The sequence below is a fragment of the Mizuhopecten yessoensis genome, unplaced genomic scaffold (genome assembly GCF_002113885.1).
Source record: "Mizuhopecten yessoensis strain PY_sf001 unplaced genomic scaffold, ASM211388v2 scaffold11177, whole genome shotgun sequence".
NCBI lineage: Eukaryota > Metazoa > Mollusca > Bivalvia > Pectinida > Pectinidae > Mizuhopecten > Mizuhopecten yessoensis.
The window spans coordinates 408,891-421,903 of record NW_018408918.1 but is presented as its reverse complement, the minus strand read 5'-3'; the positions used below and the strand labels follow the sequence as shown (position 1 = coordinate 421,903).

At 35.6% G+C, this 13,013-nt stretch overlaps 1 protein-coding gene across 15 annotated transcripts in view; it reads left to right on the top strand.

Annotated features, from left to right (window-relative positions):
- The window catches only part of LOC110440256 (epidermal growth factor receptor kinase substrate 8-like), an 83,769-nt gene that overhangs the window by 57,888 nt on the left and 12,868 nt on the right, over nucleotides 1-13,013 (top strand). For all 15 annotated transcript variants that reach the window (XM_021483215.1, XM_021483220.1, XM_021483219.1 and 12 more), the window contains 5 exons: nucleotides 1,453-1,564; nucleotides 10,008-10,391; nucleotides 10,511-10,655; nucleotides 11,261-11,396; nucleotides 12,238-12,379. In XM_021483215.1, the coding sequence (XP_021338890.1) occupies nucleotides 1,453-1,564; nucleotides 10,008-10,391; nucleotides 10,511-10,655; nucleotides 11,261-11,396; nucleotides 12,238-12,379 (919 nt within the window). The remainder of the gene's footprint in view (nucleotides 1-1,452; nucleotides 1,565-10,007; nucleotides 10,392-10,510; nucleotides 10,656-11,260; nucleotides 11,397-12,237; nucleotides 12,380-13,013) is intronic.

Genomic DNA, 13,013 nt, shown 5'->3' with positions numbered 1-13,013 from the left:
TGTCTTTCCCACCAAAACAGATTTATATGTAGTTCTTTTTGCAACTTTGTTTCTTGTACTCCTTTGATAAACCTGAATGGTACTCAGCAGGTTTTAAATTGAAAAATAAAATACCAGGTGAGCTATTAAGGCCCCTGGGCCTCTTGTTCTTATTTCATTATTAAAATCATTCAGAGGAAAGAAAAGAAGATGTACAAATATACAAACTACCTATTTTGGGGTAAGTGGGTGGATGTATGGTTTGTTTGTTTGTTTGTTTGATTTTGTTTAACGTCCTATTAACAGCTAAGGTCATTTAAGGACGGCCTCCCCTGTGTGCAAGATGCATGCGTGTAGTGTATGTGTGTCTATTTTGGGAGGCTGCGATATGTTCGTGTTTGTCTCCTTGTGATAGCGCGGAACTGATGACGACTTTATAGTGCTACCTCACTGAGACATACTGCCGAAGACACCCAGCAGGACGCCCCACCCGGTCACATTATACTGACAACGGGCGAACCAGTCGTCCCACTCCTAATTTGCTGAGCGTTAAGCAGGAGTAGAAACTACCATTTTTAAAGACTTTGGTATGTCTCGGCCAGGGGACAGAACCCAAAACCTTCCTCACAGGGGCGAACGCTCAACAAATGGCCAAAAGTGAATGACTTTATTCATTCCTTCTCTCAATGAATGTGTTCACCCTTACAAAAATAATTTCTAAATTTTCGACAATGTTGGAAAAGAAAAGTTATAATATCAGATTGGTTTTAGCATTTTTGCTGTGAGAATTTCATGTGTATGAAATTATTCCAAGAATGTTTTGAGAGGAAGCAAAATTTGTACTTTCTTTCACAGATGGAAGATTTCTAACATTTATAGATTAAATATAAACGATAGGAGGTTTTAAACTGTATTGACCCCACCCAGCACCAATGGTATGAGGGCAAATTATTGTACATCTGTAGTGCAGAGCATGTATGCATGACACCGAGGTGGATGTGTTGACTGAAATTGAACGGAGTTATCTGCTCCTTCAGTGATGTTGGAGTTATCTCTTCCATGTTAAATTGATGTTTCCTTATGTTTTGTAGGGAGTATTTGTTACATTTTGATAAATGAATTATTTCAATCATTTTAGAAAACTACATGTGTAGAAACCAAGAAATATTTTTCATACAAGGTGAATTTACTTTGCCTTTGTTTAAATTGTTTTTACTTTCAGAAAACTTATTTTGAAACAAAAATAAATGAAATATAAGTACTTGGTAATGCGTATCATAACTATTTTGGTTTTTTTATTCATTTTTTGCGTGTTGGAGGTATCCTACCCTGATCATTAAAGACTTGTGTATTGGTTATGTTAGCCAATGGAAAATGATTTATCTCTAGAATTGTAAAACGAAATAAGCATCATTAAAAAAAATGGCATCAAATGATATAAAAGAGTCTAATTGGCTGCTGTTGATTTTTCAGAATGACTTCAATAACAGACACAGCGGAGACTACAATAGTTCTATCGCACCACGCCACAACATTCCCGCACCTCCACCCATGCCCCCAGACGTCCGTATGGGAGCTCGTAGAGGTGAATCATTGCGCTACTTTTGAGCACTAGGATCAAAGCGATATCAATACGTCATAATGTTAATTAACTTCAAATTGATGATTTAAAAACATATAGTTGTTTATGTGTCAGAAAGGAAACAATTTTATTTGATTTCTCAGGAATAGATTTATTGTTTTATGATGCCGATTCCTCAGATTTTTTTTTTTCTTTCTATAATTTCATTTAGATGAAGTTTATGATAATGTACTTGTTTGTGAATGATTCCAGGATTGAATATATTTCAAGCAGTTTTTTTATGAACCAGTCATTTGTTATTATATTATTCTAAAACAAATTTGAAGATGTGACTGAAAATTTGTTCTAGAATTATTTACTTACGAGAAAAAATATAGTACATCCTGAACAGGGAAAGTGCAACGAAGTATACAACATTCCAGTTCATATCATAGTTATAAATCTTAAAATAATTGTATTAACCTGATTGTATATATTTCTTACCTGTACTGGTGAATAAGTTTTTTTCCTAAACTTTTTTCCCAATTTTCTTCATAGGAGCAGGGTGATTTTGATATAAAAGTTTGTTTTAGTAAGAGTGAAACAGCACAACTTTTATATTCATCAAAGGTTGCACTGATGATTTAATCAAAATATTTTTCAATTTCAAATGTAGTTTTTTGATTAGATATTCATTTTTCATTTTTTTTTTGAAAAATATAAATATCGTTTTTACAGTACAAGGATTTGGGAATGTAGAAGCATTGTGTAGAATCAGATTTCATACAGTTATATGACTTTCCTGCCACATTTAAATTTTGAGCTTTAGAAGTTAAGAATGGCTTTGATATTTAAGCTGTAATACAAGCAGCTTTATTTATTTATTGAAACATTTTTCCATTTATTTTAAGAAAAGAATGGCTGTTTTTTCTGAAAAGTGCTATGGACAGATTTGCATAAATCTACATGAAATGTATATAGCTTGTGTGTACTGCTGCAAGGACAGACCCATATATAGATTACAGTAGTTTATAATATAAATTATTAAACCCTAATATATAATACATGTTGGGATTTAAGGTATAAAACGTTTTGAATTTGACACATCTGTCATTGTTCCGTCACCCGGCACTTTATTTTATATTCCGTTGCTCGGTAAAATGACATATTCTACGTATCTGTGTTAGGGATCGTGTTTGTTCTCTACAGTTTCTCCCGTTCGTGTTCATCAAAGACGTTACATTTGTATATAAACTGGTAAAGGGGGAGAAGATATTCCTGTATATAAGAACATACCCTCCAAGTATTAACAAGTATCAAAAATGTTTATCATATACGTCACATTATATATACATTCTATATATTATACATTCATTTATTTCATATCCCATTGTCATTAAATACACTAGTACGTGAATTAGGTTTGTTTTATATAGAGAGAGATATTTGTACAATTTTATTTACCATTTATCCATGAGATTTTCCAGTGTGCACTAACAGCATGCTGCTGTATGTTTCAATATAAATTATAACAAATCAGATTTACAGTTTCCATGCCAGCTCTTCCCTTTGTGCTACCCGTTCCAATGGAAAACAGGGGTTGTAGTGGTTTATTGTTACAATGGGACCTTGCAAATCAACAAAAAGGCTTCTATTTCATAAAATCCTCATATAATTTGCACTCTTTTTCCTATTCCACTGTTGCTTAGATAATAGGAATAGTAGAAAGTCATGGTCAGAGGTTCTTCTCGATTAACTATTGTGGAGTGTGGATAGAAGATACTACCAGATGAAGACTAATAAGTTTCTATTAGTGATTTTTATGCAAACGAGCTCCAACCCCTTAAGTCTAGCTTCCTATGTCCTCAGCAATAAATTTTTTGTATGTGATTATGCAATGAAAATAATTAGGATTGGGAGATAAATCTTACCTTCTTAACAAAATAGACAACTTTAACTGTTTCACCCCTTTGCAGCTTTAGTAGACTATCCCCCATGCATTGATCTGGATGAGTCCATGATGGTCTACAGTGGTGAAAGGGTTAATTTTACGTATTGACATTATATTCACTCATGAAAGAAGCCGAACATGAGTGGTTTGTTGGGAGTGTCCGGCACGAACTGTAAACAAATGGCTTTAGTTTATATTTACAAAATGAAGGACTGTGATAGCTTTAGGTAGATTGGAGATTTAATTAGACGCTTTATCAATAAACCAAAACTGAAAGCAATAACCACTGAGAGCCAATACATAGCAGGGACTGTCATGTTAATACGCACGTTTTCATTGTCAAATAATGAGAGAATAGTTGTAACCTTTTGGGTTTATATTGTAATCACGCCAAGAGGGATTTAAAAAAGCTACAGCTCCATTGGTTGTGAGAATGTTTTAACACTCGTTATGAGTAAAAAAAATAATTCTACAAATTAGATTTTAGAATACATTTATCACAAATGTCAAAATATCTCACGAGGAAATACTGATCAAATCAGTGACTGGATCGGACATTACTTGTTTTGTAATACCGATGCCATCACCCAATATAATGATATAATAGCCTGTATATATTTTTTTTTATCATTTGCAACAACAGACAACCTCGTTTGAAACTAAATCATAAACAACAGATTTAATACTTGTTGTACATGTATATACTTGATTCGAACACCCAGGATAACCAGATTATTTCCTTTCTAGGTAGGTAACTCTTCTGATGTATTCATCTCAACTCTATTGGAGTATACTGTGAAATCAAATTTTTTCGTGGGTGCCAAATTTCGTGGTTTCCCGACAAAACACCATTTTGTGGTTACATGAATTCATGGATTAAGAGTACCCATTCAAACGGAGAAATGCTTGACATGTCAAGCTTATATTTACTGCGTTGACCAACAAATTTGAAGATGAAGATTACGAAATCATGGAAATTCAAAAACCCTACGAAAATTAGTGATTTCACAGTATCTCATGAGAGATAAAATGAATTATCATTTTGGTCAGGTATTTGTTATCATTTTGGAAGTACAATGGTTGATTATTGATAAAGGACCCTAATTTACAATATGATCGTAGCCCTGGGAGCAGATGTGAACTTGTAAAGGTAAGTGCCGATGAAGGAATGCTGGCTAGGTCTCCATGGCTTCAATCATATTTCGTTTAAATTACAGTTTATCTGTGTCGGTGTAAATTATCGTTAGATGCATTCTGTTAAGTCCCCAAACAAGGTAAGGGGAATTCTTGTTACGTGTTGTGATTAAGGGTTAAAACATTTGTTGGATTACGTTTTCGTGTTATATAATGGGTAAGCATGCTCCCAAAAACATTTACTGGCAAAATTGACCCGTGGGTTGTTAATTGTGCTAAAACTTCGCCAGATAGCAATTCTCAAACAGAATTAGTTTGTCGAAAGCGCGTGAGTTTATCAAAAGCTTAATACGCCTGAAATATAAGGATTGTAATACGATTTGGGTGAGAATCTAGAAGAACATTGCAGAGTTACCTAACTTTGGGTGAGAATCTAGAAGAACATTGCAGAGTTACCTAACTTTGGGTGAGAATCTAGAAGAACAGTGCAGAGTTATCTAACCTGAATTGTTGTAATGGTCGGTGTCGTGGTGAGAGTGTGGCATTGGCAAAATATCGTACGTGTTCGGATGGCGTGTTGTGTAGCATGCACTTAGGTATACTAATAACGACACTGCAATAGAGAATGTACCTAGTCTCCTACTGAACTAACAAAGACTATATCATAGAACGTCTGTTTGCACTGAAGTCTAATTTACAGCACACACCTTTTATGATACTTTTGCACAATTTTATACTCTCTCATTTCAACTTTTATATAAAAGAAAAAAATGGTTTCAATAAAAACAAGTGAAATAATTTTTCATATTTTCAACACCTTTGACAGTTTTTGTCACCCATTGATTTTGGTTGTGAAAAAGTAATAGGTTCCTTCAATTTTAGTGTATAATTTTTTTTTTTCAAACAGTGTTTTATCATAATAGATCATATACTTTCATTCAGTTGTTTATTTTGATACACCTAATCGTAAGCTGAAGCTAAACTGTGCTGGACTATGACATTTGTGTGTTGAAATCCTACTGTGACGTCATACCTGAATAGACATAGACTTACTAAAACGAAATTTGACTATAATCTACTGTGTGATGTGAAATGACTAACAAGATGATGATTAATTTTCAAACTAACTGTTTACATACCTTTGGTGGTGGTGAGTTGCTTTGTCGTCCAACCGTTTGTCTGCTGTCACAACTAGATTCATCTTCTCTGTGAAAGGCGCATCATACAACTATTGAAAGCGAGTGGAATAAAGCTGAAACAAAAGAACCATATTGTCAAAAGTGTGTTTCGTACTGTTTGCTACACTCACCTGTCCCTTTCACAGACTCGTTGAGCAGCGGAAGGTGATATCAAACAAAATGTATGCATGTGTAAACCTCTTCCTCCTTTGTTTAACTTGCTTAAAAATTCTTTAAATATATTCCTGCTTCAAAATGTTTACTTAACATTTGTACCCAATCCTTCCTCTTTTTACTCCTTTAGCACTGCCGCACCCTCCCTTTTGTGTTTTGCACTACGCACTCGTGTAATTTAGTTTGTTTTGCATGCTTATGTGGTACATTGTAACGTCTTCAGTTCGGTATTTTTGTCAACGCCATACATTCTCCCTTTGTCTATAATGGAATTGCTATTTAGCATATAGGTTGATTTTATATGCTAACGTATACGAGGAAGGCCAGTCTTGATAATCTTATTGGAAAGTGGACTTGTTTTTTTCATTTCACCATCTCTTTTTAAACATTACTGAAAGAAGCATGGTAGAACGAGACTTTAACTGTCGGATCTAATTCGAATTCTGCTTCTAATATATTGAAGCTATGTTAAATCAATTTTCCTTCCATTGCATTTACTTGAAGGGGCTAGGTAGAATGCTTCCATATTTCCTTATTTGCATTATAACATCTAATGGAAGGGTAACTTTCGTTGAGAAGCCAGTCTCTGTATCTCCCAGCATTATCCTTTTGACGCACTTGCCTACCTTCACTGTTGCTGCCGTAAAGGTTGTGAACTTGAATATAAATGTTACACATTGAAAATAAAATGAAGAAAAAAGGCTATATTCACATTTAAATGTTCATATATGGATAACGTTTGTATTGCGTTTATCGTTAACATGAATAAATACACATACATCATGAATACCGTCTTGATTCTTCATGCTTTGACTACAGGCAAACATTTGACACTGACAGAACTCGACAGTTATTGTTGACCGATGTCGCAACTAATTTCATGTAGACGAATAGCTGTACACCAGAACGGCCACTTTAAGCACAAGACCTATGACGATAACCGATTACATTGACTGTACAAGGTACAACTTGTGAAGACCATTCCGTAGTAGAATCATGGAGAAATGTGCATGCTACAAGTCTGAAAATTGATGAACAACATACAACCAAGATTTGGGTCGTCCTTTCTACAGGTTTCAGTAGAAAACAGAAGAAACATGCCTAGCTCTGTTTTAGAACATGTGTAACTATGTTCATAAATGGACACAATGTGAAGCTGGGTCTTAGGTTGTCTTGATTCTTTTAATTTACACGCTTTATAAGCAGTCGAATGAGATTGATGGCGTAGACTATAAATATTGGTAAGTATTTTTATGACGAGACTACCTATCGTCACAAGGTACATTATTAGACAACCACCGGTTATGAGGAAATCGGATACCTGCAACTGAAGGTAAGGATATATATTGTGCAGTTGAATTTCATATTTATGTTTTCCGGATAACAAAACATCTAATAGCAAACAAGGCTTATTACTGCTTCAGATGTGGTTTCTGAAGTCTCCTCCCCTCCCCCTCCTATCTTTCTCTCAAGCCTTGCCAAACTTCCTTAATGTTCGTTTTTGTACAAGTGATTTTCTTCCATTTCAACTAGAAACTACCAACTGAAAGAGATGTTATAACTTTTACTTTGGGGCTGTTGGGTTTGTCATTTACTGAACTTTTTATTTGCTTGAATGTTTTCGGTAATCGGGCATTGTACCTCGTGTGGTAAATGTATCCGACTCGTAACGCATTATTAGCCCAAAGGGCCAGGTGAGCTTATGCCATACTGCGGGGTCCGAACTGTAGGACCTAGGGTCATGATATTTGGCCAATAGGTACCTGGGATGGAGTGCTATAAAGTTTCCTCATTAAAATGATCTTGACCTACTTTCAAGGTCATGGGTCAAATATGTTAAAAATTTCAAACAACAATATCTTAAGAACCATTTGGACTAGAGTCATGATACTTGGGTATGTTATGTAGACCAGCAGTGGTAATCTTTTTCTTACCTACAGTAATGATGTCAAAGGTCAACTTTAAATGCTAGTCAGGGGTCAAATGACAACATGAGTTAAAATCTTTAAAAATCTTCTCAAGTTCCATAAGGCCCAGGGTCATAATATTTGGCCAATAGGCACCTGGGATAAAGTGCTATAAAGTTTCCTCATTAAAATGACCTTGACCTATGTTCAAGGTCACTTGGCTGAAATATGTTAAAAACTTCAAACAACAATATCCTAAGAACCATTTGGACTAGTCAGGATGCTTAAACTTGGGTATGTTATATAGACCATCAGTGTGAATCTTTTTCTTAATTACAGTAATAAGGTAAAATGTCAACTTAAAGTGCTAGCCGGAGTCAAAGGTCAACGTGGGAGAAAATCTTTAACATTACAATTTCAAATTTCAAACAACAACATCTTAAGCGTTTAAGAGATATTAAAATGTCTTGTGTTCTAGTTACCAAATTTGGTATGAAGTTACCTATATGTCAGTTTCATGTCACAAAAGTAACAGGTGAGCGATACAGGCCCCTCTGGGCCTCGATCTTGTCTGTTCTATCGTGTGCCTTATATATTAGACTTAGTCATACAATATGGGTTTAGCAAACGAAGTCTGAGGATTCAGTTGACATAACCGCAAAGCTGATGCACGTATTCAGTAACGATAATGTGGACAAATGAAACCTTCACACAATTCTTAAAGGAAATCATTGCCACAATTACAGAAATACAGGAAATCATTGCCACAATTGCAGAAATAAAGGAAATCATTGCCACAATTACAGAAATACAGGAAATCATTGCCACAATTACAGAAATTAATACGAATGCTTTGAGTTCACAACATGTTTCACTCATTAAGTTATCTAGCTATTTAAAAACACATTCCATTGAAACAGTGACTAAAAACACTGTCTTTCATATTTTAAACAATGAACAATATTCACTTCAATAAGGAATTATAAAAATTATCATGTTAGAAGAATGAGCAAATGCATTGAGGTTTTATAAACTCATCAACATTGTTGAAAATCTCGGTTCTAATGTTAGTACATAACAAACACACTATGTAAACTTTTTTATATGTTTTTGGAATAATTGTTGTTTGTGTCCGAATAAATTTCGGTGTTTTTATAAATTTTTGGTATGCTAGTCACAATATCTACCTCAGCAAAATGGCAGAGACCCGATACTTTGAAACAGTGAATTTGTTCGGACCTATCACATCATGATAGGTCCGAACATACCTACTGTACATGTGTAATGAACATGTAGAAGGTTAGTTGTGTCGTGGTCATAGACTTGGGTCAGTCAAATGTAGAAAAGTTGCAGATATGTTCCGTTAATTCAAGTATTAGCAAAATGCATCCTTGTTACGTCCAAACGGGTTAACTTGTGTCTGTTTCCGTTAATACTAACCAGAGTTAACAGACTTGGTTTGCAAACGTACAAGTAGTTTTGTTTTAATATGGAAAAGACAATTTTGAATACAGAAACCCAAGATGTATATTAATGTTATTCAGTATGTTAGACGTGTTCAGCTTAACTTCCTCAAGGTGTCTGAACTTAAGCGACGTCGTCAATATTTCCTTTAAGACTTTATCAGAACCAAAAGGCCTGTCAGGATACATGTCATGTCGCAAATAACATTGTGATGAATAGCTATAGGATACGTTTAGAAAAATAACCTTGACCCTGTGTCAAAGTCATGAAAATGTAATGTATCAAGAAAGTTCAAACATGTTCTTATATTTGTCTTGAAGCTTTCTGGTAAAGAGCACTATCTGTTATTTTGTCCAAATAAGTGTCCATTAACCCCCTTCTAGTTTGAGAAAGGTAAAAGTGAATAATTTAAAACAACACTTTCATCATACTTTGATTACAAGAGTCTTAATAGTTGTCATACGTAGTTTGCCAGTTTGAGAAATATATATGTTAACAGGTGAGGGATACGTATTTGCTCCTTGAACCTCGTGCTTATTACGATCAAACTTTTTCGGGAAACACCATTCTTTGTTTGCAAAACAAAACAGAAAACATCTTTTGCGATGGAATAGTTATAAGCGAATCCTAATTCTTTGACATTACACTATGAATTGTAGACAGCGATAAGCGTGTCGAGAGTTCTAGACAAGGTAGCCACAGGAGGAATGACAGTAGCGACGAAAAGACCAACGACAGGAGAGACGGACGACAAGACCGAGCGCGGGAAAAAAACGACCTGTCGTTTGGAAGTCATAATGATAGTAACTACAGTAGCAGTAACGAGGACAGCTTCGATCGTGACGTCACTTGGGATAGGAACGGAGACAGGTACGACGACAGGCGAGATGGACGACCTCACGAGGACAGGCGAGATCGACGAGATGATAGACGAGACGAGAGGAGACAAGAAAGACCTCCAAATCCGGTCCCGCCTCCACCTCCAACAACTAGACCGCCAGCGATTAAAAAGAAAAAGCAACCTTCTGTTAAGCCAAAACCAGGTACGTGGAACGCAAGTTCATGATGGGTATAACTCTGGATAATCACGAAATGCGTATAAAAACTCCAAAAAAGAACTGACATGTTTTGTATACATTTTGTACATTTGTCTTCTTCAAAGCTCCGAAGAGCGACCTGCACGATGAACTGAAGAAAAGAGTGAGTTCGCAAGTCCTGGAGCTGCCAAAGGGAACGATATACATATCTAAATACTCGGAACCAGACGAGGTTAAAGACTGGCTACTCACCAAGGGCTTCGGCAGGCAGTAGGTTTAGATACTGTGGGGATAATATATTCCTGTACTTTTACGTACTGCTTCAGCAGACAGTATATCTAGACGTTGGGGGGGGATCATATATTCCCGTACTTTTACATATTTTTTTCACATTAATAATTATTACATATAAAGTAAAATGCACATGGCACGGAAATCTGAATTCTCATAGAAGCTAATTGTTGTGCTGCAAATCGTGTCTCAGTTTCTAGCACCATTCAGAAATTCCATAACTTCAGTTTTTCCACTGGATATTTGAGTGAAGGAAATAATCTTCAGTTGAGGGACCACTTGTATCAAACATCTTAAAGTCGAGGAAAATCTCAAGCAATGTATTGTATAAGTTAATGGAATTTTCCAAAGTTTCCGAATTACGTACCTGAAATGAAAAAGTATAGTTAAGGATAGTTTGTAAACCTGAGTAATTCTTGCATATGAAATTCCTCAGGATTGTTCTTGAAGCTTGGACAAGCTTGACGATTCTAATATGATACCACTTTTACTTTGTCTATGTAACGTAGAATGCCATCGAAATCCACCAGTATGACAGACTCACTGCCATCATTGTATTGCTGAACGATATTATATTTTTTCAGCTGTATAAAAACATTTGACGGGTACAATGGTGAGGAGCTGTTCACCTTACATAGAAAGGAGATGAACCGGTTACTAGAAAAAGACGAGGCACACAAACTTGAAAGCATGCTGTTGGTTCAAAAGAAAATCAGCAACGTAAGTATGTGATGTTGATCCGGCGTTCGTGTTAGGCATTACTACGTTATAATGTGGTGCGGTTAACAGCGGTAGTGTTAACAATGTAAGTATGTGATGTTGATCCGGCGTTAGTGTTAGGCATTACTACGTAATAATGTGGTGCGGTTAACGGCGTTAGTGTTAATAAAGTAAGTATGTGGTGTGGATAAAGGCATCAGTTAAAACATTATAACGTAACAGGTGCGGATAACAGTCTGTTAAGTGCAGACTTAACAAACTAAGTCAGTGAAGTTAAGATTTGTCCATGTGATATTGATATTGTAAGCCCAAGAACAGAATCTGGATATGGGCGTTATTTTAGGCCTAACAACCAGAGTATTTGATGTTGGTAATAGCGTTAGTTTAGAATCGACAAAGCGCAGATGACTGGATAGAGATTTTAAAAGACTTAACCACACCGTTTTTTCATTTGTGATATGATTAGAGTTAATGGACCTTTCATGAGGAACGTTTAAATCACTTGGTAGAAATATTCTAAACAAATATGGAACAAATAGTAACATGACCTCAGTTACCCTGTTCTCTCTATTTTCAAATTTCATAAATAAAGGGTATTAATGCACCTTCCCTTCTGTTTCAACAGTAGTTTAGACATGTATGGATTCTGCCTTTTTGACCCCTAGCATCACCGACGAGTTCTCGAAAGACGAAACAGCTGTATGATGCAGTGTAATTAATTTGTGGCATACTGTTTCTATTACCGAACTTTAGAAGTGCAATTGATAATTAAGTTAATGCTTGTTCATTGTTAGTCGATAATGTGACTTTTTGGAAATGTTTGTTTCTTTCTGTCGTGCAGTATGGCACGAGAGGTGGTTCGGAACTAAGGAAGATCCTCGAAGATCGGAAGAAGAAGGCAGAGACGTCGTCGTCTGCACACATAGGCAGTCCTCCGTCGTTTGCCCCCGAATCCCCAGATTACAGTGATGAGGATTCTGACAGTAAGTGTCTCTCAAACTCCCGATCATCCTTAATCAGAGCTGGGTTTTCCAGCGGAGCTTGCTGATGCCTTGGAGACGTATTGTTTACGCGATTCATATTTATTACGAATGCACTGCTAGCAATAACTGAACGTTCTCCGTCTTTCACCATATTTATCCGTTGCTATGGATACCTGGCCCTGGAGTCATAAAACTTCCTAACTTTAGAAATGTTTCCCAATGTACATAAATCATATATTTAAGGACCTTAATTCCTTCGTAAATTAGTTGAAATAGCAAAATATTTATGAATATGAATTTATGTTTTGAAATTATGTGTTGAATTGAAACTTTGAATGAATTTCAGAAAATTGTGCATTTGAGAAGAAATGTGTAATATAGGAAAATTTAAGCTACCGATATGTGTGTTCTGGAGCTAGGTGATAAGTGTTGTGACCATGGAGACAGGAAGTTAACTATGGTGTAGTAAGTGAGGATGACAAATTGATCAGTGTCTCTTTCTAAGTAAGATTATACTGATTTACATGGTGTAGTATGTATTTGATAACTGTTCAAAGAACTAATAGCTGGAACATTTTTCTTTTTTATTAAGTCTCTATCAAAAATGTTGTTTTGTCATGCATCTTGAGAATGA